The following is a 24,288-nucleotide window of genomic DNA, read 5'->3' on the forward strand; positions in this document are numbered from 1 at the left end:
TGGTGCACTGGGAGGAGGGACAAGAGACTGAGAAATGTTTGACCAGGGCATGAATGAAATTACTTTTTTCTTTAGCTGGTCCTAAGCATCTCAACCTGAAGTTCTGAGGAGAGAGAGTAGGAGTAGCAGAGCTCATTTAAAGCTGCCTTTTTCCCAGGATCAGTAAATTCTTAGCTCTTTATCACTCTGGGTCTAATAACGTGGGTTTTCAGAATAGCTTTTGCTGTAGGTGAGTATAAACGACCTCCCTTAGAGAAGGACAGAGGCTTTCTCTTGTCTGCTTGATGCTTAAGTGACTGGAGGTCAGAAGACATTTTCTCTCCTATTCTTCATCTTATTTACTCGTGTGCTTCAGGTGAGCACTGTGATGAAACTGGAAGCTTGTCATCAGAAGAGATTTAAAAGGAGCAGGGTGATATGGGTTGTTGAAACACAGTAGCCTGTGAAATTCATGGCTTTCTCCTGTTTCTTCCTGGTGATGCCTCTGAATAACGGATCAGTGGCTGCTGTGATCCTGTCTTCCTCTGCTTCCCTCCCTGCTAGGTAACACTTGGAACATGAAGCTGTCCAATAGTGACCACATTTAGATGGCAGAATTTAGAAGGCATTGTTTGTTATTATATAGGATGGTTCAGAAAACTGTGTTGTCTGAGTGCAGGCAACTCTTGTGTCATGGGTGGAGAAGAGAAAGACAATTATTCAGGCATTCTGTGTTCCGTCAGCCCTCAGCTGATAAAGAGATCATCCAGAAAGAATTGGAGAAGCCCAAGGGAGCAAAAACCTCCCGCTGTGCTGTGATCAGCATCAGAGAAACTCTTCCCAATAAACTGCTCCATCATGTGCAGTAACAAGGATGTCCAACCAGAAAAAAGCAAGGGGGGAGGTTTGTACCGAGGATGGTGTTCAAATGCAGACATGTCTACATCCCATACAAAAAAGAGTTTCTCTCAGAATGGCTGTCATGCTAGGGTAGCCAGTTGCAGCAAGTGTCAGGAGGGGCACGTCTTTTATCTGTTGTTGGGGGAGAGCACATTAGAGTGGAATGAGCTAAGCTTCAGAAGTTCTGTGTTTCGAGGACTTTTCTTTTTCCATTTAAAAACTTGTATTTCTTGATTACAGTGACTTGCCCAATCTTCAGCCAGACTATTGATCAGCCATCTCTGGTGTAAGAAATAGTTTGTGTGGGCCTGAGGGTTTTTACGCTGCTGTGCAAACCATAAGTTAGTCATGTGTGATCTTTTGTCAGTCAATAAACAGATCTTTGGAAGTGTTCCTAATTCAGAAGAGAAACCCCAACACATCTTTTTTTTCACAAAAGGTCTGTGAGGCAGGACAGTGCTGGTGTAAAGTAAGTGTAGGCCTTAAGACAGGATGACATTACAACTTCCTGTGCATCATTCAAGCAGTGTGGATTTCTTTATTTCTCACTAAATCAGTAAATAAATATTAGCTGACATGACATGTTGCCTCCAAAGTAATTGTCCCGAATGGGTGTGCTTGAGATCACCCAAAAAAAGGAAGAGCTGATCCCAGGTGGTGTGTCAAAGCCAAGGCCTAACAAGTATTTCTCAGATCACACTACAGCCTGGAAAGGAGGAAGGGAGGGGCGATGCACCACCACAGAAATAAATATCAATATTGATAGCAAAAAAGTTCCGCCTTGCATAATAAATAAAAGCTTACCCCTGTATAGTGAAAACATCCATGGATCATGTCACCCAAATTTATATTTGACAAGGGTTGTGTGCAAGGGTGCTTGTGCCTGCTTTGTCAAAGGAAGCTCTGGTGTTCCCAGGTTCCTGAGTGATGGATCAGCACTTGGTGTCTGCTGGGGCTCTGGGTGCCCAGGGCCATGATGACTTCACTGACCGGGCTGGGGACGGCGGGCGGGGCTGGCCTGTGACGCGCTCTGGGTTCTGTGACATCACAGGCGCCGTGTCACCATGGGGGCAGCTATAAAAGGCCTCAGCGAGTTCCGCTGCCCCAGTAGAGCCTGGGCAAGCGGTGAGTACACAGCAGTGAGGAGATGGGGCTGGGGGGCTGGGGGAGGGCTGGGGGAGAAGCGTTGGTACCCGGGGCTGGCCCCGCATCCAGGGCCCAGCCCTGGCGGGAGCGCCTCGCTGAGGGCGCGCTTGCTTGCTGGGGCAGCGGTGCAGGCCTTGCCAGCTGCCAGGGGCCCTCCTCCCCTTCCTGCCGCCACATCCCTCCTGCTCCTGCCCCTCATTGTCTGTCTCCATTCCAGCCCCACTGAATCCCTTCTGTGTGTCCTCCTGCAGACCATGGCTTTACTTTCATTGCTCTTCGTGCTCGTGCAAAGCCTGATCCAGTACCCCCAGCCGGCTGGGGATGGGCTGGATGAGGCCACGCACCGGCAAATGAAGGAGCGTCAGGAGCTGCTGGACCGTGAGATGGCTCGGCTGCTGCAGGAGCTGGAGCAGGGGCCCCTGGAGCAGCAGGATGAGGGCTGGGGAGCCGTGCTCTTTGGTGCCCTGCAGCAGTGGCCATTCTGTGTTCTTGCTGGCGTCCTGCTACTCTTGGGCCTGTGGTTTAGCTGCAGAAGGAGCTGTGAGGCCAGCAGCAGCAGCAGCAGCAAGGACCAGACCTCCTGCAAGACCTTGGGAGATGGGAGAGGAACAGAACAGGAAGAAGACAGCACTGATTTAGAGGAAGGCAGAGAAAACACGGATGTGACTGTGGAGGCAGACGACAGTGAGACTGAAAATGACAGAGAAGGCAGTCCTGTGGCTGAAGATGAAGGAGACAATGATGCCATTGAAGGCAATGATGATGTGAAGGGGAAGGAAGACAGCGGTGTTCACAGTAACAAAGGCCATGACTTAATGAAAGATGATGGACAGAGTGATGGGGATGTGCCAGGAGACAGTAGTGGTGACGGAAATGAAGAAGAACCTGGTATTGTTGGTGGAAATGAAGAAGACCTAGATGAAGCAAACGAAGGAGAAAACAAGGACATACAGGTGGTACAGGGAAACAAGAATGAGGATAGAAAAGAAGATGAACAAGGTAACATGGCTGCCAGTGAAAAAGGTGGCAGTGATGGTGGCAAGGAAGAGAGCGGCAATGGTGGAACTAAAGACAGTGAAGACACTCAGGATGCTGGGAATGAGCAAGGCATCCTTTTAGTGGATAGCATACGGTGGCCTGTGGAGGACCTGAAGAAAGGTTGCTCAGTGATAGCTGAGCTGATGGAGAGCTTCACGCGTGTCTTTGTGGACAGCGTGAGCAATAACTTCTACCCGGTGCCTCAAGAAGCCATCGGGGTGGGCAGTGCCTTTGAGGGCTGGAGTCCCCGTGAGTGGGATGGGGTGTACCAGGTGCTGGTCCCGCTGAATCCCCCGCCAGGGCATGCCTTCCACCTAGAGCTGAACAGTGCAGGGCAGATGGCAGCAAGGACCTTCAGTGTCCGTGTGGAGCTGGTGTGCATGTGCGAGAGGGAGCGGCTGGGCGAGAAGCTGTTGTGCTTCCTGCACCACTCGCAGGAGGAGCTGTGGCGGGAGCAGAAGCGCAGCCTCCTAGAGACACTCTGCACCGGCTCCTACCTGGATGTGGAGAAAACCTCCCGCTGGTTCTACCAGTTGGTGAGATGCTCGTGGCTGCATGTGCCTCAGTCATACTCATGGCACTTGGTGTTTCAGCCCTGCAGCCGGTCCTGCCAATTCCAGTTGTGCAAAGGCAAGAGGAGCCTGACCGTGGAAATGCTCTTTGGGGTGCGCCAAGGGGACTCTGACACCTTTGTGGTCAGCCAGCCCACAGAGGCCCAGAAAGGCAACTCCAGCAACTTTGTGAGCAGTCAGCCCGCCGAGGCCAACATCATGGCAAGCACAGCGTGGCCTGAGACATACGCTGTGGCAGAGGCAAAATTCTTCCAGCACATCGCCAGGCAGATGCCGTGCGAGGGCTTGCACCTGAAATGCCTGCAGGTCTTCACCTGCATCCTGAGGGGCACAGGTTTTTCCAGCTCTACCTGGAAGACTGTGGTCATGCACGTGCTGACCACCGTACCACTGTCCCGGTGGCGCAGGAAGGAATTTGCACAGCGGCTGTGGGACATCATGGTGTACCTGCGCCGCTGCCTGCACTTGAAATGCCTGGAGCACTTTGTGCTAGGCAACGAGAGGCTTCCTGCAGAGATCAGCTTGCCACCAGAAATGCAAAGGATTGAGCCGCTCAACCTCTTTGAGCACCTGGCCCAAGATCCTGCCACCCACCTAGAGGCACTGAAAGCTTATGGTCAGATGCGATTTCGCCTCCGGATGCTGCTCTCCAGCTACGGAGAGGAGTTCCCTGCACAGAGCTTTGCTGGGGGGGTCACACCCGATGGCAGCCATGTGAACTCTGCATAATTGCTGCATTCGTCACTGGCAATCCTGAAGCTGCTTTTCTGCTCCTGCGGAAGGAAGATGCTGCAGCACATGGATTCGTTGTGCAGACACACCTCTGAGTGGCCTTGCCCTTCACCTTCCAGTTACGATGGTGCTGTTGCCTAAGTCTGAGAGGTAGAAACTGTCTCCACATGCACATCCTCACAGAAGAACAGTGAAGCTGAAGAAGGTTGCTTGAACTACCTCGAAGACAGCAACCTAGGCCGTTGCAGAATTAATGTAGTTATAATGTAGCAAGCTGTAGCTTTAATTAGACTTATTACTTGGCATTCCTTCCAGATGCCCTTTAGTGTTGTTAGTGTATAACTATTTTGCAAAGCTACTCTTAGTGTAGAGAAATAGAGTTTAGACTAGATTTGTTTAAAACCTTAGTTTAGAGAATTACTCTTAGTTTAGAGTAATACTCTACTGCAGTTGCTTGTCTGCTTTTAAATAATATTTGAATATGTATGTTTGAGAAATTAATAAAAGAAGTTTCTCAAATTGCCTGAAATGTGTCATTCTTTGTATGTAACCCTCTGTGTCTTAGAGAATGTCCTTCCTATACTGTTGCATCCCAGGTTTAGGTTCACATGGGTTTTTCCTTTGTTAGTTTTCCAGTTCTCTGTACCCTCGTGCATCCCCCGGGTTTTCCCCTACTCCTGCGATTTCCGTGCCTGTGTTCCCGGTCTCGTGGTGCCACTCACCCCAAAGTCTCGTGTCCGCCCCTGCCGTGTTCCCATTGGTCGCTGTAGTACACGTCATCACCGCGATGTCTGTACCCATTGGGCGGGAGGGCTCCCCGTCCGCCCTGTCCCTTCCCTATTTGATCCCACTCCTCGGCATGCTCGAGGCCATTTGCGTCCGTGCGAAGCTGGGATCGGCTGCAGCCTTTCCATCGCAGCTCTCGCAGCCAATAAAGCATCCAGCCGCCACGCGGACGGATTTGGACGAATTCCCTGCCTCTTTGTTTCTTCCCTCGCGCCGACGGCAAAGCGCGGCCATCAGCCCACCCCGGAGCGCGACAGCAAAAGCGCCCGGAAACTGCGGCGAGCCCCGGCCCCGACGAAAAGCTGAGAAGCCCAAGCCGGGCATTCGGGAGCTGACCGGGGCAGACAAAGTAAAGAGCAGCCGCGAGTGACGCCCAACGTCCGGGCCACGGCCAGCGCAAAGCCGCGGAGCAGGCAGAGAGTCACCACAGAGCACCCGGGAGCCGCGCACAGAGAGCGCCGCCGCCGCGAAGCCGCACCGCCGACCAGCGAGCGCCGCTGCCGAGACGAGCGAGCGCGATCTGCGCGGAAAACCGCCACCGCCACCGCAGGGTCGCGGTCCACGACGGAAAAGTGCTCCGTGCCGGACTGAAAACGGGAGCAAGTGCCCCCCCGAAGTAAGTCAGTGACGTCTCCGCCACCCACAGGAAAACACGCTGTGTTTTCCCGCGTGGGACTGGAAGCGCAACCATTCACGGCTACGGAAAGCCGAAGAACGGACGCTTCCCGGGAAAGAAGACCCTGGTAGCAGCTTTTATTTGCGAAGATTCCGGTTTGGTGAGTGATTAGCCGCGGGGGGTACCCGGCTGATACTTCACGTGGGTGGGCTCTGCCGCGTTTCCGGCGGTACGGATCACGCAGCGCGCAGCGTGTGCGGCGGGCCGCCGGGGTCTTTCGCGTTTTTTGCTTTTTTTCTTTCGCCTTTTCTGCACCAGGGGTGAGGCTTTGGGTAGAAATAGCATGGGGACCACGCTATCTGCCCAACAAAGGGAATTCTATACCCAAATTAAGGGGATTTTATCAGTAAAACATCCCTACCCCAAAAATTCAGTCAAGCAGTTTGTACGATGGCTCTGCTTTTCCTTTCCACGTGTAACCGCGGAGGATGCTCACAGAACAGAGTTCTGGGAGCAAGTAGGAGCCAGGTTAGCAGAGGGAATGGACAGGGATCCCTCTGTGAAAGATTGTTTCCCAAAGCTCCATTTGCTGATCTCGGAGGCTGTAAAAGCAGGGTCCGCGCGAGAAGCGGCTGAGGAAAGGAAAGAGCCATCGGGCAAAACTCTTGTTTCCCCCGAATCCATTTCCCCATCCTCTCCTACCCCTTTTTCCCCTAAACCGGGTAGGCAGAGGGGAGTACTCCGCCGCTCTGAGGCGCAGGGCAGCTCCACAGACGTGGACCGTGCTCCTGGCTCCCCCGAGCCGTCCCGGCACCCCCGCCTTGGTGGAATTAGCTACTCTGCTGAGGAACTAATCCCAAACCCCTTTTCCAATCCCTTTTTCCCAGTTAGAAATCCTAGTTCTGGCGCTACCCCGCGCTGCTCTGCTCCCCTGAATCCCTTTCTTTGTCCCCCTGAGGAAGCCGCAGCCACGTGGCTAGGGCCTCTGTCTTCCCAAGATGGAGGGCGGCCACGTGGAGAGGTTTCTTCTCCCCATAATCCCTTTGCCCCCTTTGTTCCCTGTATCCCCACCTTTGACCCCACCCCTTCCTGTTTCCCTGTGGGTGTGGGCACCGCCCACTCCAGGCATCGGGTTGCCACCCCTCCCCCTGTTCCCCCTCGGGTGGGCGTCCCCTTCTTCCATGTCCTGCCTGCCGCAACATCAGCCCCACCCTCCCCCAACAGGGAGGGGTCTGTCACCTCCGCCCCGCTGTCCCAGGGAGAAGATTCTCCCTGCCCTGTCCCACGTACCGCGCCCCCACGTCCTCCCGCTCCTCGGATACCCAGGGGGGGAGGGGGGAGTAGGGGAGAGGGGAGGGGACGGGGCCCAATCTATGAAGTCGAGCAGTCGCTCCGCACTCCAGCCTCCTACGCCAGGGGAGGGGAAAACCCTACATGGACACCCCTTCCCTATGAATCCATAAAAGAGGTCTGCAAAACATCACGCGATTTTGGACAAAAAAGCCCCTTTTTTAAAGGCATTTTAAAAGCGACTTTAACGTCTAGAACCGTAGTGCCAGCAGACCTTAAGTGTCTGTTTAGCTGCCTGCTTCTCCCATCAGACTACAGCCTGTGGGAGAGGAGGTGGAAGAAACTGGCAGCAGACCTGCTTCCCGAAATCCTAGAAGGGCCTTACAGCCTGGATTTCGCGGAAGAACCGATCACTTTGGACCATCTTGTGGGTGAAGGAGAATGGAGTGAAGGGCAACTTCAAGCTCGGGGAATTCCAACGGCCGTGCTGGACATGTCCAGGGGTGCAGCAGAGCGTGCGTTCCTGGGCATGCCCACCAAGGACCCGATGGTTCCCTATACAGCGATTAAACAAGGTGTCGCAGAGCCTTTTGTAGATTTCGTAGACCGGGTCCGGGCGGCAGTCGAGAGACGGGTGGAGAGACCTGAACACCGAGACGGACTAGTCCTAGAAGTGGTGCACATGAATGCCAACACCATGTGCAAAAGAATCATCCTGTCGCTGCCGGCCTCACCAGCGCCGACCCTCAACCAGATCATCGAGGAGTGCACCCTGAAATCACACCTGATAGAGGAGGAAGCCCAAAGAGACCTAAAGACAAGCTGGTCGCATCTGCTGTTGCTCCTCCAAGGAACTCAGCTCCGAAACGACTTCCATCCACACGCCGGTGCTTCCACTGCCATCAGGAGGGACATTTTCAGGATCGCTGCCCACTTCTAAGGACTATACCACCCAGGGCTGCGGGAGGAGGGAGGAGGGATGGGAGCCCCACAATCCCAAAAAACTAGGAAAGGAATGCGCACTTGCCTCGCGTGCTGACAAAAATGAGGCAAGTCGTGGTGCCGCGAGAGGAGCCGTGATACACCATCTAGTCCCATCTGTAAGCGGCTGCCTCTCAACTACTGACATCAGGGAGCCTTATCGGCTCCGACTCACCAATTCTGTCTGCTTTCGTTCCCAGGACTGGCATTTCTTCATAGCAGATGCAGAGCTTCTATCACACATCTGCCGCTGTGAAACCAGGAGGTTACAATGAAAGAAAACCCTCCTTAATCAGGCTGTTATCAGTGCCTTCAACACAGTGGTGCCTGTTATCATTCTTATAAAGTAGAGTCTGGAAGCCTTTCCTTTACAAACCAGTTTTTCAGGTATATGCAACTCCACTCTTAAACGGAATGAGTGCCCACAATAGATTTAATTCATTTTCATTTAGCAAAAATACATTCCCTGATTTCTTTTTTTTCATTTTAGCTCAAGGACTGTGACTCTGGCCACAGAGATCTGAGCTATAAGATGTAGCAAAGTTATCTGTCTTGCCTCAGCATGCCCTGTTCATGTCCAGAGAACGGCCTGTTGTCAGAACCCTTTCTGAAGATGCAGTTAGTTGAAAATTGCAGGTGCAGGTGCTTGCAACTACTCCAACTATTTGTGCATCCTTCTGAGGGAAGCAAAGTCTGAAATGTAGGAGTGGCAGTATTTTGAAGGCAAGCGCAATATAATGAGGGTAATTGGTTTGGAAAGGTAGGGATAGCACTACCTGTAGTTTCACAAAGCATACTTTGAGAAAGGAAGAGCTGCATGCCTTAAGGTGCTAAATATGATCAGCATGTTCCATTCTGAACACCTGGACATGCTTGCAAAATGCAGGGCATGTCTCCATCCAGGCTGGAAAGAAGGAGCCCACTGCTGCAGGGTGGAGTGGGTTCCTTTGTGCAAGTCAGCACAAGTCCCAAACCCCTGAGGTGGTTTTGAAGGTACACAGCTTCTAGACACAAGCTATTGCCAGACTGTTTTTTAGTGTTGCCTGTTCCTCAGAGTGTGGACTAATCTCCACACTTCATTACCCATCCCTGTTTCTTTCATAAGACTCATGCCTTTCTGACCGCAGGTCGTGGGTTTACGCAGCTGAAAGTAGCTGGCAGGTTCCTGAGCTGAGCTGAGCTGAGCTGAGCTGAGCTGAGCTGAGGTGGTAGGCTAAGCAGAGCAGTAAAAGTGATTCACAGTCAGTGAGTTGACCCCAGGTCCTTCAAGTAATGCAGTCCACAAGGATTTTGCCAATATTTCCACTGGAAGCTTACCATGGGTAGCTTGCTTTTTCTGTGTTTGACTGGCTGGTGCACTGGGAGGAGGGACAAGAGACTGAGAAATGTTTGACCAGGGCATGAATGAAATTACTTTTTTCTTTAGCTGGTCCTAAGCATCTCAACCTGAAGTTCTGAGGAGAGAGAGTAGGAGTAGCAGAGCTCATTTAAAGCTGCCTTTTTCCCAGGATCAGTAAATTCTTAGCTCTTTATCACTCTGGGTCTAATAACGTGGGTTTTCAGAATAGCTTTTGCTGTAGGTGAGTATAAACGACCTCCCTTAGAGAAGGACAGAGGCTTTCTCTTGTCTGCTTGATGCTTAAGTGACTGGAGGTCAGAAGACATTTTCTCTCCTATTCTTCATCTTATTTACTCGTGTGCTTCAGGTGAGCACTGTGATGAAACTGGAAGCTTGTCATCAGAAGAGATTTAAAAGGAGCAGGGTGATATGGGTTGTTGAAACACAGTAGCCTGTGAAATTCATGGCTTTCTCCTGTTTCTTCCTGGTGATGCCTCTGAATAACGGATCAGTGGCTGCTGTGATCCTGTCTTCCTCTGCTTCCCTCCCTGCTAGGTAACACTTGGAACATGAAGCTGTCCAATAGTGACCACATTTAGATGGCAGAATTTAGAAGGCATTGTTTGTTATTATATAGGATGGTTCAGAAAACTGTGTTGTCTGAGTGCAGGCAACTCTTGTGTCATGGGTGGAGAAGAGAAAGACAATTATTCAGGCATTCTGTGTTCCGTCAGCCCTCAGCTGATAAAGAGATCATCCAGAAAGAATTGGAGAAGCCCAAGGGAGCAAAAACCTCCCGCTGTGCTGTGATCAGCATCAGAGAAACTCTTCCCAATAAACTGCTCCATCATGTGCAGTAACAAGGATGTCCAACCAGAAAAAAGCAAGGGGGGAGGTTTGTACCGAGGATGGTGTTCAAATGCAGACATGTCTACATCCCATACAAAAAAGAGTTTCTCTCAGAATGGCTGTCATGCTAGGGTAGCCAGTTGCAGCAAGTGTCAGGAGGGGCACGTCTTTTATCTGTTGTTGGGGGAGAGCACATTAGAGTGGAATGAGCTAAGCTTCAGAAGTTCTGTGTTTCGAGGACTTTTCTTTTTCCATTTAAAAACTTGTATTTCTTGATTACAGTGACTTGCCCAATCTTCAGCCAGACTATTGATCAGCCATCTCTGGTGTAAGAAATAGTTTGTGTGGGCCTGAGGGTTTTTACGCTGCTGTGCAAACCATAAGTTAGTCATGTGTGATCTTTTGTCAGTCAATAAACAGATCTTTGGAAGTGTTCCTAATTCAGAAGAGAAACCCCAACACATCTTTTTTTTCACAAAAGGTCTGTGAGGCAGGACAGTGCTGGTGTAAAGTAAGTGTAGGCCTTAAGACAGGATGACATTACAACTTCCTGTGCATCATTCAAGCAGTGTGGATTTCTTTATTTCTCACTAAATCAGTAAATAAATATTAGCTGACATGACATGTTGCCTCCAAAGTAATTGTCCCGAATGGGTGTGCTTGAGATCACCCAAAAAAAGGAAGAGCTGATCCCAGGTGGTGTGTCAAAGCCAAGGCCTAACAAGTATTTCTCAGATCACACTACAGCCTGGAAAGGAGGAAGGGAGGGGCGATGCACCACCACAGAAATAAATATCAATATTGATAGCAAAAAAGTTCCGCCTTGCATAATAAATAAAAGCTTACCCCTGTATAGTGAAAACATCCATGGATCATGTCACCCAAATTTATATTTGACAAGGGTTGTGTGCAAGGGTGCTTGTGCCTGCTTTGTCAAAGGAAGCTCTGGTGTTCCCAGGTTCCTGAGTGATGGATCAGCACTTGGTGTCTGCTGGGGCTCTGGGTGCCCAGGGCCATGATGACTTCACTGACCGGGCTGGGGACGGCGGGCGGGGCTGGCCTGTGACGCGCTCTGGGTTCTGTGACATCACAGGCGCCGTGTCACCATGGGGGCAGCTATAAAAGGCCTCAGCGAGTTCCGCTGCCCCAGTAGAGCCTGGGCAAGCGGTGAGTACACAGCAGTGAGGAGACGGGGCTGGGGGGCTGGGGGAGGGCTGGGGGAGAAGCGTTGGTACCCGGGGCTGCCCCCGCATCCAGGGCCCAGCCCTGGCGGGAGCGCCTCGCTGAGGGCGCGCTTGCTTGCTGGGGCAGCGGTGCAGGCCTTGCCAGCTGCCAGGGGCCCTCCTCCCCTTCCTGCCGCCACATCCCTCCTGCTCCTGCCCCTCATTGTCTGTCTCCATTCCAGCCCCACTGAATCCCTTCTGTGTGTCCTCCTGCAGACCATGGCTTTACTTTCATTGCTCTTCGTGCTCGTGCAAAGCCTGATCCAGTACCCCCAGCCGGCTGGGGATGGGCTGGATGAGGCCACGCACCGGCAAATGAAGGAGCGTCAGGAGCTGCTGGACCGTGAGATGGCTCGGCTGCTGCAGGAGCTGGAGCAGGGGCCCCTGGAGCAGCAGGATGAGGGCTGGGGAGCCGTGCTCTTTGGTGCCCTGCAGCAGTGGCCATTCTGTGTTCTTGCTGGCGTCCTGCTACTCTTGGGCCTGTGGTTTAGCTGCAGAAGGAGCTGTGAGGCCAGCAGCAGCAGCAGCAGCAAGGACCAGACCTCCTGCAAGACCTTGGGAGATGGGAGAGGAACAGAACAGGAAGAAGACAGCACTGATTTAGAGGAAGGCAGAGAAAACACGGATGTGACTGTGGAGGCAGACGACAGTGAGACTGAAAATGACAGAGAAGGCAGTCCTGTGGCTGAAGATGAAGGAGACAATGATGCCATTGAAGGCAATGATGATGTGAAGGGGAAGGAAGACAGCGGTGTTCACAGTAACAAAGGCCATGACTTAATGAAAGATGATGGACAGAGTGATGGGGATGTGCCAGGAGACAGTAGTGGTGACGGAAATGAAGAAGAACCTGGTATTGTTGGTGGAAATGAAGAAGACCTAGATGAAGCAAACGAAGGAGAAAACAAGGACATACAGGTGGTACAGGGAAACAAGAATGAGGATAGAAAAGAAGATGAACAAGGTAACATGGCTGCCAGTGAAAAAGGTGGCAGTGATGGTGGCAAGGAAGAGAGCGGCAATGGTGGAACTAAAGACAGTGAAGACACTCAGGATGCTGGGAATGAGCAAGGCATCCTTTTAGTGGATAGCATACGGTGGCCTGTGGAGGACCTGAAGAAAGGTTGCTCAGTGATAGCTGAGCTGATGGAGAGCTTCACGCGTGTCTTTGTGGACAGCGTGAGCAATAACTTCTACCCGGTGCCTCAAGAAGCCATCGGGGTGGGCAGTGCCTTTGAGGGCTGGAGTCCCCGTGAGTGGGATGGGGTGTACCAGGTGCTGGTCCCGCTGAATCCCCCGCCAGGGCATGCCTTCCACCTAGAGCTGAACAGTGCAGGGCAGATGGCAGCAAGGACCTTCAGTGTCCGTGTGGAGCTGGTGTGCATGTGCGAGAGGGAGCGGCTGGGCGAGAAGCTGTTGTGCTTCCTGCACCACTCGCAGGAGGAGCTGTGGCGGGAGCAGAAGCGCAGCCTCCTAGAGACACTCTGCACCGGCTCCTACCTGGATGTGGAGAAAACCTCCCGCTGGTTCTACCAGTTGGTGAGATGCTCGTGGCTGCATGTGCCTCAGTCATACTCATGGCACTTGGTGTTTCAGCCCTGCAGCCGGTCCTGCCAATTCCAGTTGTGCAAAGGCAAGAGGAGCCTGACCGTGGAAATGCTCTTTGGGGTGCGCCAAGGGGACTCTGACACCTTTGTGGTCAGCCAGCCCACAGAGGCCCAGAAAGGCAACTCCAGCAACTTTGTGAGCAGTCAGCCCGCCGAGGCCAACATCATGGCAAGCACAGCGTGGCCTGAGACATACGCTGTGGCAGAGGCAAAATTCTTCCAGCACATCGCCAGGCAGATGCCGTGCGAGGGCTTGCACCTGAAATGCCTGCAGGTCTTCACCTGCATCCTGAGGGGCACAGGTTTTTCCAGCTCTACCTGGAAGACTGTGGTCATGCACGTGCTGACCACCGTACCACTGTCCCGGTGGCGCAGGAAGGAATTTGCACAGCGGCTGTGGGACATCATGGTGTACCTGCGCCGCTGCCTGCACTTGAAATGCCTGGAGCACTTTGTGCTAGGCAACGAGAGGCTTCCTGCAGAGATCAGCTTGCCACCAGAAATGCAAAGGATTGAGCCGCTCAACCTCTTTGAGCACCTGGCCCAAGATCCTGCCACCCACCTAGAGGCACTGAAAGCTTATGGTCAGATGCGATTTCGCCTCCGGATGCTGCTCTCCAGCTACGGAGAGGAGTTCCCTGCACAGAGCTTTGCTGGGGGGGTCACACCCGATGGCAGCCATGTGAACTCTGCATAATTGCTGCATTCGTCACTGGCAATCCTGAAGCTGCTTTTCTGCTCCTGCGGAAGGAAGATGCTGCAGCACATGGATTCGTTGTGCAGACACACCTCTGAGTGGCCTTGCCCTTCACCTTCCAGTTACGATGGTGCTGTTGCCTAAGTCTGAGAGGTAGAAACTGTCTCCACATGCACATCCTCACAGAAGAACAGTGAAGCTGAAGAAGGTTGCTTGAACTACCTCGAAGACAGCAACCTAGGCCGTTACAGAATTAATGTAGTTATAATGTAGCAAGCTGTAGCTTTAATTAGACTTATTACTTGGCATTCCTTCCAGATGCCCTTTAGTGTTGTTAGTGTATAACTATTTTGCAAAGCTACTCTTAGTGTAGAGAAATAGAGTTTAGACTAGATTTGTTTAAAACCTTAGTTTAGAGAATTACTCTTAGTTTAGAGTAATACTCTACTGCAGTTGCTTGTCTGCTTTTAAATAATATTTGAATATGTATGTTTGAGAAATTAATAAAAGAAGTTTCTCAAATTGCCTGAAATGTGTCATTCTTTGTATGTAACCCTCTGTGTCTTAGAGAATGTCCTTCCTATACTGTTGCATCCCAGGTTTAGGTTCACATGGGTTTTTCCTTTGTTAGTTTTCCAGTTCTCTGTACCCTCGTGCATCCCCCGGGTTTTCCCCTACTCCTGCGATTTCCGTGCCTGTGTTCCCGGTCTCGTGGTGCCACTCACCCCAAAGTCTCGTGTCCGCCCCTGCCGTGTTCCCATTGGTCGCTGTAGTACACGTCATCACCGCGATGTCTGTACCCATTGGGCGGGAGGGCTCCCCGTCCGCCCTGTCCCTTCCCTATTTGATCCCACTCCTCGGCATGCTCGAGGCCATTTGCGTCCGTGCGAAGCTGGGATCGGCTGCAGCCTTTCCATCGCAGCTCTCGCAGCCAATAAAGCATCCAGCCGCCACGCGGACGGATTTGGACGAATTCCCTGCCTCTTTGTTTCTTCCCTCGCGCCGACGGCAAAGCGCGGCCATCAGCCCACCCCGGAGCGCGACAGCAAAAGCGCCCGGAAACTGCGGCGAGCCCCGGCCCCGACGAAAAGCTGAGAAGCCCAAGCCGGGCATTCGGGAGCTGACCGGGGCAGACAAAGTAAAGAGCAGCCGCGAGTGACGCCCAACGTCCGGGCCACGGCCAGCGCAAAGCCGCGGAGCAGGCAGAGAGTCACCACAGAGCACCCGGGAGCCGCGCACAGAGAGCGCCGCCGCCGCGAAGCCGCGCCGCCGACCAGCGAGCGCCGCTGCCGAGACGAGCGAGCGCGATCCGCGCGGAAAACCGCCACCGCCACCGCAGGGTCGCGGTCCACGACGGAAAAGTGCTCCGTGCCGGACTGAAAACGGGAGCAAGTGCCCCCCCGAAGTAAGTCAGTGACGTCTCCGCCACCCACAGGAAAACACGCTGTGTTTTCCCCGCGTGGGACTGGAAGCGCAACCATTCACGGCTACGGAAAGCCGAAGAACGGACGCTTCCCGGGAAAGAAGACCCTGGTAGCAGCTTTTATTTGCGAAGATTCCGGTTTGGTGAGTGATTAGCCGCGGGGGGTACCCGGCTGATACTTCACGTGGGTGGGCTCTGCCGCGTTTCCGGCGGTACGGATCACGCAGCGCGCAGCGTGTGCGGCGGGCCGCCGGGGTCTTTCGCGTTTTTTTGCTTTTTTTCTTTCGCCTTTTCTGCACCAGGGGTGAGGCTTTGGGTAGAAATAGCATGGGGACCACGCTATCTGCCCAACAAAGGGAATTCTATACCCAAATTAAGGGGATTTTATCAGTAAAACATCCCTACCCCAAAAATTCAGTCAAGCAGTTTGTACGATGGCTCTGCTTTTCCTTTCCACGTGTAACCGCGGAGGATGCTCACAGAACAGAGTTCTGGGAGCAAGTAGGAGCCAGGTTAGCAGAGGGAATGGACAGGGATCCCTCTGTGAAAGATTGTTTCCCAAAGCTCCATTTGCTGATCTCGGAGGCTGTAAAAGCAGGGTCCGCGCGAGAAGCGGCTGAGGAAAGGAAAGAGCCATCGGGCAAAACTCTTGTTTCCCCCGAATCCATTTCCCCATCCTCTCCTACCCCTTTTTCCCCTAAACCGGGTAGGCAGAGGGGAGTACTCCGCCGCTCTGAGGCGCAGGGCAGCTCCACAGACGTGGACCGTGCTCCTGGCTCCCCCGAGCCGTCCCGGCACCCCCGCCTTGGTGGAATTAGCTACTCTGCTGAGGAACTAATCCCAAACCCCTTTTCCAATCCCTTTTTCCCAGTTAGAAATCCTAGTTCTGGCGCTACCCCGCGCTGCTCTGCTCCCCTGAATCCCTTTCTTTGTCCCCCTGAGGAAGCCGCAGCCACGTGGCTAGGGCCTCTGTCTTCCCAAGATGGAGGGCGGCCACGTGGAGAGGTTTCTTCTCCCCATAATCCCTTTGCCCCCTTTGTTCCCTGTATCCCCACCTTTGACCCCACCCCTTCCTGTTTCCCTGTGGGTGTGGGCACCGCCCACTCCAGGCATCGGGTTGCCACCCCTCCCCCTGTTCCCCCTCGGGTGGGCGTCCCCTTCTTCCATGTCCTGCCTGCCGCAACATCAGCCCCACCCTCCCCCAACAGGGAGGGGTCTGTCACCTCCGCCCCGCTGTCCCAGGGAGAAGATTCTCCCTGCCCTGTCCCACGTACCGCGCCCCCACGTCCTCCCGCTCCTCAGATACCCAGGGGGGGAGGGGGGAGTAGGGGAGAGGGGAGGGGACGGGGCCCAATCTATGAAGTCGAGCAGTCGCTCCGCACTCCAGCCTCCTACGCCAGGGGAGGGGAAAACCCTACATGGACACCCCTTCCCTATGAATCCATAAAAGAGGTCTGCAAAACATCACGCGATTTTGGACAAAAAAGCCCCTTTTTTAAAGGCATTTTAAAAGCGACTTTAACGTCTAGAACCGTAGTGCCAGCAGACCTTAAGTGTCTGTTTAGCTGCCTGCTTCTCCCATCAGACTACAGCCTGTGGGAGAGGAGGTGGAAGAAACTGGCAGCAGACCTGCTTCCCGAAATCCTAGAAGGGCCTTACAGCCTGGATTTCGCGGAAGAACCGATCACTTTGGACCATCTTGTGGGTGAAGGAGAATGGAGTGAAGGGCAACTTCAAGCTCGGGGAATTCCAACGGCCGTGCTGGACATGTCCAGGGGTGCAGCAGAGCGTGCGTTCCTGGGCATGCCCACCAAGGACCCGATGGTTCCCTATACAGCGATTAAACAAGGTGTCGCAGAGCCTTTTGTAGATTTCGTAGACCGGGTCCAGGCGGCAGTCGAGAGACGGGTGGAGAGACCTGAACACCGAGACGGACTAGTCCTAGAAGTGGTGCACATGAATGCCAACACCATGTGCAAAAGAATCATCCTGTCGCTGCCGGCCTCACCAGCGCCGACCCTCGACCAGATCATCGAGGAGTGCACCCTGAAATCACACCTGATAGAGGAGGAAGCCCCAAAGAGACCTAAAGACAAGCTGGTCGCATCTGCTGTTGCTCCTCCAAGGAACTCAGCTCCGAAACGACTTCCATCCACACGCCGGTGCTTCCACTGCCATCAGGAGGGACATTTTCAGGATCGCTGCCCACTTCTAAGGACTATACCACCCAGGGCTGCGGGAGGAGGGAGGAGGGATGGGAGCCCCACAATCCCAAAAAACTAGGAAAGGAACGCGCACTTGCCTCGCGTGCTGACAAAAATGAGGCAAGTCGTGGTGCCGCGAGAGGAGCCGTGATACACCATCTAGTCCCATCTGTAAGCGGCTGCCTCTCAACTACTGACATCAGGGAGCCTTATCGGCTCCGACTCACCAATTCTGTCTGCTTTCGTTCCCAGGACTGGCATTTCTTCATAGCAGATGCAGAGCTTCTATCACACATCTGCCGCTGTGAAACCAGGAGGTTACAATGAAAGAAAACCCTCCTTAATCAGGCTGTTATCAGTGCCTTCAACACAGTGGTGCCTGTTATCATTCTTATAAAGTAGAGTCTGGAAGCCTTTCCTTTACAAACCAGTTTTTCAGGTATATGCAACTCCACTCTTAAACGGAATGAGTGCCCACAATAGATTTAATTCATTTTCATTTAGCAAAAATACATTCCCTGATTTCTTTTTTTTTCATTTTAGCTCAAGGACTGTGACTCTGGCCACAGAGATCTGAGCTATAAGATGTAGCAAAGTTATCTGTCTTGCCTCAGCATGCCCTGTTCATGTCCAGAGAACGGCCTGTTGTCAGAACCCTTTCTGAAGATGCAGTTAGTTGAAAATTGCAGGTGCAGGTGCTTGCAACTACTCCAACTATTTGTGCATCCTTCTGAGGGAAGCAAAGTCTGAAATGTAGGAGTGGCAGTATTTTGAAGGCAAGCGCAATATAATGAGGGTAATTGGTTTGGAAAGGTAGGGATAGCACTACCTGTAGTTTCACAAAGCATACTTTGAGAAAGGAAGAGCTGCATGCCTTAAGGTGCTAAATATGATCAGCATGTTCCATTCTGAACACCTGGACATGCTTGCAAAATGCAGGGCATGTCTCCATCCAGGCTGGAAAGAAGGAGCCCACTGCTGCAGGGTGGAGTGGGTTCCTTTGTGCAAGTCAGCACAAGTCCCAAACCCCTGAGGTGGTTTTGAAGGTACACAGCTTCTAGACACAAGCTATTGCCAGACTGTTTTTTAGTGTTGCCTGTTCCTCAGAGTGTGGACTAATCTCCACACTTCATTACCCATCCCTGTTTCTTTCATAAGACTCATGCCTTTCTGACCGCAGGTCGTGGGTTTACGCAGCTGAAAGTAGCTGGCAGGTTCCTGAGCTGAGCTGAGCTGAGCTGAGCTGAGCTGAGGTGGTAGGCTAAGCAGAGCAGTAAAAGTGATTCACAGTCAGTGAGTTGACCCCAGGTCCTTCAAGTAATGCAGTCCACAAGGATTTTGCCAATATTTCCACTGGAAGCTTACCATGGGTAGCTTGCTTTTTCTGTGTTTGACTGGCTGGTGCACTGGGAGGAGGGACAAGAGACTGAGAAATGTTTGACCAGGGCATGAATGAAATTACTTTTTTCTTTAGCTGGTCCTAAGCATCTCAACCTGAAGTTCTGAGGAGAGAGAGTAGGAGTAGCAGAGCTCATTTAAAGCTGCCTTTTTCCCAGGATCAGTAAATTCTTAGCTCTTTATCACTCTGGGTCTAATAACGTGGGTTTTCAGAATAGCTTTTGCTGTAGGTGAGTATAAACGACCTCCCTTAGAGAAGGACAGAGGCTTTCTCTTGTCTGCTTGATGCTTAAGTGACTGGAGGTCAGAAGACATTTTCTCTCCTATTCTTCATCTTATTTACTCGTGTGCTTCAGGTGAGCACTGTGATGAAACTGGAAGCTTGTCATCAGAAGAGATTTAAAAGGAGCAGGGTGATATGGGTTGTTGAAACACAGTAGCCTGTGAAATTCATGGCTTTCTCCTGTTTCTTCCTGGTGATGCCTCTGAATAACGGATCAGTGGCTGCTGTGATCCTGTCTTCCTCTGCTTCCCTCCCTGCTAGGTAACACTTGGAACATGAAGCTGTCCAATAGTGACCACATTTAGATGGCAGAATTTAGAAGGCATTGTTTGTTATTATATAGGATGGTTCAGAAAACTGTGTTGTCTGAGTGCAGGCAACTCTTGTGTCATGGGTGGAGAAGAGAAAGACAATTATTCAGGCATTCTGTGTTCCGTCAGCCCTCAGCTGATAAAGAGATCATCCAGAAAGAATTGGAGAAGCCCAAGGGAGCAAAAACCTCCCGCTGTGCTGTGATCAGCATCAGAGAAACTCTTCCCAATAAACTGCTCCATCATGTGCAGTAACAAGGATGTCCAACCAGAAAAAAGCAAGGGGGGAGGTTTGTACCGAGGATGGTGTTCAAATGCAGACATGTCTACATCCCATACAAAAAAGAGTTTCTCTCAGAATGGCTGTCATGCTAGGGTAGCCAGTTGCAGCAAGTGTCAGGAGGGGCACGTCTTTTATCTGTTGTTGGGGGAGAGCACATTAGAGTGGAATGAGCTAAGCTTCAGAAGTTCTGTGTTTCGAGGACTTTTCTTTTTCCATTTAAAAACTTGTATTTCTTGATTACAGTGACTTGCCCAATCTTCAGCCAGACTATTGATCAGCCATCTCTGGTGTAAGAAATAGTTTGTGTGGGCCTGAGGGTTTTTACGCTGCTGTGCAAACCATAAGTTAGTCATGTGTGATCTTTTGTCAGTCAATAAACAGATCTTTGGAAGTGTTCCTAATTCAGAAGAGAAACCCCAACACATCTTTTTTTTCACAAAAGGTCTGTGAGGCAGGACAGTGCTGGTGTAAAGTAAGTGTAGGCCTTAAGACAGGATGACATTACAACTTCCTGTGCATCATTCAAGCAGTGTGGATTTCTTTATTTCTCACTAAATCAGTAAATAAATATTAGCTGACATGACATGTTGCCTCCAAAGTAATTGTCCCGAATGGGTGTGCTTGAGATCACCCAAAAAAAGGAAGAGCTGATCCCAGGTGGTGTGTCAAAGCCAAGGCCTAACAAGTATTTCTCAGATCACACTACAGCCTGGAAAGGAGGAAGGGAGGGGCGATGCACCACCACAGAAATAAATATCAATATTGATAGCAAAAAAGTTCCGCCTTGCATAATAAATAAAAGCTTACCCCTGTATAGTGAAAACATCCATGGATCATGTCACCCAAATTTATATTTGACAAGGGTTGTGTGCAAGGGTGCTTGTGCCTGCTTTGTCAAAGGAAGCTCTGGTGTTCCCAGGTTCCTGAGTGATGGATCAGCACTTGGTGTCTGCTGGGGCTCTGGGTGCCCAGGGCCATGATGACTTCACTGACCGGGCTGGGGACGGCGGGCGGGGCTGGCCTGTGACGCGCTCTGGGTTCTGTGACATCACAGGCGCCGTGTCACCATGGGGGCAGCTATAAAAGGCCTCAGCGAGTTCCGCTGCCCCAGTAGAGCCTGGGCAAGCGGTGAGTACACAGCAGTGAGGAGACGGGGCTGGGGGGCTGGGGGAGGGCTGGGGGAGAAGCGTTGGTACCCGGGGCTGGCCCCGCATCCAGGGCCCAGCCCTGGCGGGAGCGCCTCGCTGAGGGCGCGCTTGCTTGCTGGGGCAGCGGTGCAGGCCTTGCCAGCTGCCAGGGGCCCTCCTCCCCTTCCTGCCGCCACATCCCTCCTGCTCCTGCCCCTCATTGTCTGTCTCCATTCCAGCCCCACTGAATCCCTTCTGTGTGTCCTCCTGCAGACCATGGCTTTACTTTCATTGCTCTTCGTGCTCGTGCAAAGCCTGATCCAGTACCCCCAGCCGGCTGGGGATGGGCTGGATGAGGCCACGCACCGGCAAATGAAGGAGCGTCAGGAGCTGCTGGACCGTGAGATGGGTCGGCTGCTGCAGGAGCTGGAGCAGGGGCCCCTGGAGCAGCAGGATGAGGGCTGGGGAGCCGTGCTCTTTGGTGCCCTGCAGCAGTGGCCATTCTGTGTTCTTGCTGGCGTCCTGCTACTCTTGGGCCTGTGGTTTAGCTGCAGAAGGAGCTGTGAGGCCAGCAGCAGCAGCAGCAGCAAGGACCAGACCTCCTGCAAGACCTTGGGAGATGGGAGAGGAACAGAACAGGAAGAAGACAGCACTGATTTAGAGGAAGGCAGAGAAAACACGGATGTGACTGTGGAGGCAGACGACAGTGAGACTGAAAATGACAGAGAAGGCAGTCCTGTGGCTGAAGATGAAGGAGACAATGATGCCATTGAAGGCAATGATGATGTGAAGGGGAAGGAAGACAGCGGTGTTCACAGTAACAAAGGCCATGACTTAATGAAAGATGATGGACAGAGTGATGGGGATGTGCCAGGAGACAGTAGTGGTGACGGAAATGAAGAAGAACCTGGTATTGTTGGTGGAAATGAAGAAGACCTAGATGAAGCAAATGAAGGAGAAAACAAGGACATACAGGTGGTACAGGGAAACAAGAATGAGGATAGAAAAGAAGATGAACAAGGTAACATGGCTGCCAGTGAAAAAGGTGGCAGTGATGGTGGCAAGGAAGAGAGCGGCAGTGGTGGAACTAAAGACAGTGAAGACACTCAGGATGCTGGGAATGAGCAAGGCATCCTTTTAGTGGATAGCATACGGTGGCCTGTGGAGGACCTGAAGAAAGGTTGCTCAGTGATAGCTGAGCTGATGGAGAGCTTCACGCGTGTCTTTGTGGACAGCGTGAGCAATAACTTCTACCCGGTGCCTCAAGAAGCCATCGGGGTGGGCAGTGCCTTTGAGGGCTGGAGTCCCCGTGAGTGGGATGGGGTGTACCAGGTGCTGGTCCCGCTGAATCCCCCGCCAGGGCATGCCTTCCACCTAGAGCTGAACAGTGCAGGGCAGATGGCAGCAAGGACCTTCAGTGTCCGTGTGGAGCTGGTGTGCATGTGCGAGAGGGAGCGGCTGGGCGAGAAGCTGTTGTGCTTCCTGCACCACTCGCAGGAGGAGCTGTGGCGGGAGCAGAAGCGCAGCCTCCTAGAGACACTCTGCACCGGCTCCTACCTGGATGTGGAGAAAACCTCCCGCTGGTTCTACCAGTTGGTGAGATGCTCGTGGCTGCATGTGCCTCAGTCATACTCATGGCACTTGGTGTTTCAGCCCTGCAGCCGGTCCTGCCAATTCCAGTTGTGCAAAGGCAAGAGGAGCCTGACCGTGGAAATGCTCTTTGGGGTGCGCCAAGGGGACTCTGACACCTTTGTGGTCAGCCAGCCCACAGAGGCCCAGAAAGGCAACTCCAGCAACTTTGTGAGCAGTCAGCCCGCCGAGGCCAACATCATGGCAAGCACAGCGTGGCCTGAGACATACGCTGTGGCAGAGGCAAAATTCTTCCAGCACATCGCCAGGCAGATGCCGTGCGAGGGCTTGCACCTGAAATGCCTGCAGGTCTTCACCTGCATCCTGAGGGGCACAGGTTTTTCCAGCTCTACCTGGAAGACTGTGGTCATGCACGTGCTGACCACCGTACCACTGTCCCGGTGGCGCAGGAAGGAATTTGCACAGCGGCTGTGGGACATCATGGTGTACCTGCGCCGCTGCCTGCACTTGAAATGCCTGGAGCACTTTGTGCTAGGCAACGAGAGGCTTCCTGCAGAGATCAGCTTGCCACCAGAAATGCAAAGGATTGAGCCGCTCAACCTCTTTGAGCACCTGGCCCAAGATCCTGCCACCCACCTAGAGGCACTGAAAGCTTATGGTCAGATGCGATTTCGCCTCCGGATGCTGCTCTCCAGCTACGGAGAGGAGTTCCCTGCACAGAGCTTTGCTGGGGGGGTCACACCCGATGGCAGCCATGTGAACTCTGCATAATTGCTGCATTCGTCACTGGCAATCCTGAAGCTGCTTTTCTGCTCCTGCGGAAGGAAGATGCTGCAGCACATGGATTCGTTGTGCAGACACACCTCTGAGTGGCCTTGCCCTTCACCTTCCAGTTACGATGGTGCTGTTGCCTAAGTCTGAGAGGTAGAAACTGTCTCCACATGCACATCCTCACAGAAGAACAGTGAAGCTGAAGAAGGTTGCTTGAAATACCTCGAAGACAGCAACCTAGGCCGTTACAGAATTAATGTAGTTATAATGTAGCAAGCTGTAGCTTTAATTAGACTTATTACTTGGCATTCCTTCCAGATGCCCTTTAGTGTTGTTAGTGTATAACTATTTTGCAAAGCTACTCTTAGTGTAGAGAAATAGAGTTTAGACTAGATTTGTTTAAAACCTTAGTTTAGAGAATTACTCTTAGTTTAGAGTAATACTCTACTGCAGTTGCTTGTCTGCTTTTAAATAATATTTGAATATGTATGTTTGAGAAATTAATAAAAGAAGTTTCTCAAATTGCCTGAAATGTGTCATTCTTTGTATGTAACCCTCTGTGTCTTAGAGAATGTCCTTCCTATACTGTTGCATCCCAGGTTTAGGTTCACATGGGTTTTTCCTTTGTTAGTTTTCCAGTTCTCTGTACCCTCGTGCATCCCCCGGGTTTTCCCCTACTCCTGCGATTTCCGTGCCTGTGTTCCCGGTCTCGTGGTGCCACTCACCCCAAAGTCTCGTGTCCGCCCCTGCCGTGTTCCCATTGGTCGCTGTAGTACACGTCATCACCGCGATGTCTGTACCCATTGGGCGGGAGGGCTCCCCGTCCGCCCTGTCCCTTCCCTATTTGATCCCACTCCTCGGCATGCTCGAGGCCATTTGCGTCCGTGCGAAGCTGGGATCGGCTGCAGCCTTTCCATCGCAGCTCTCGCAGCCAATAAAGCATCCAGCCGCCACGCGGACGGATTTGGATGAATTCCCTGCCTCTTTGTTTCTTCCCTCGCGCCGACGGCAAAGCGCGGCCATCAGCCCACCCCGGAGCGCGACAGCAAAAGCGCCCGGAAACTGCGGCGAGCCCCGGCCCCGACGAAAAGCTGAGAAGCCCAAGCCGGGCATTCGGGAGCTGACCGGGGCAGACAAAGTAAA

At 52.5% G+C, this 24,288-nt stretch overlaps 1 protein-coding gene across 1 annotated transcript in view; it reads left to right on the top strand.

Annotated features, from left to right (window-relative positions):
- Positions 1-1,943: 1,943 nt before the first annotated feature.
- The window catches only part of LOC137466608 (uncharacterized), a gene marked incomplete at its 3' end in the record, with an annotated part of 47,877 nt that continues 25,532 nt past the window's right edge, over positions 1,944-24,288 (top strand). The window contains exons 1-4 of the mRNA XM_068178286.1: positions 1,944-2,004; positions 2,752-3,024; positions 12,143-12,415; positions 21,533-21,964. Of these exons, the coding sequence (XP_068034387.1) occupies positions 1,944-2,004; positions 2,752-3,024; positions 12,143-12,415; positions 21,533-21,964 (1,039 nt within the window). The remainder of the gene's footprint in view (positions 2,005-2,751; positions 3,025-12,142; positions 12,416-21,532; positions 21,965-24,288) is intronic.

The sequence above is a fragment of the Anomalospiza imberbis genome, unplaced genomic scaffold (genome assembly GCF_031753505.1).
Source record: "Anomalospiza imberbis isolate Cuckoo-Finch-1a 21T00152 unplaced genomic scaffold, ASM3175350v1 scaffold_325, whole genome shotgun sequence".
Lineage (NCBI taxonomy): Eukaryota > Metazoa > Chordata > Aves > Passeriformes > Viduidae > Anomalospiza > Anomalospiza imberbis.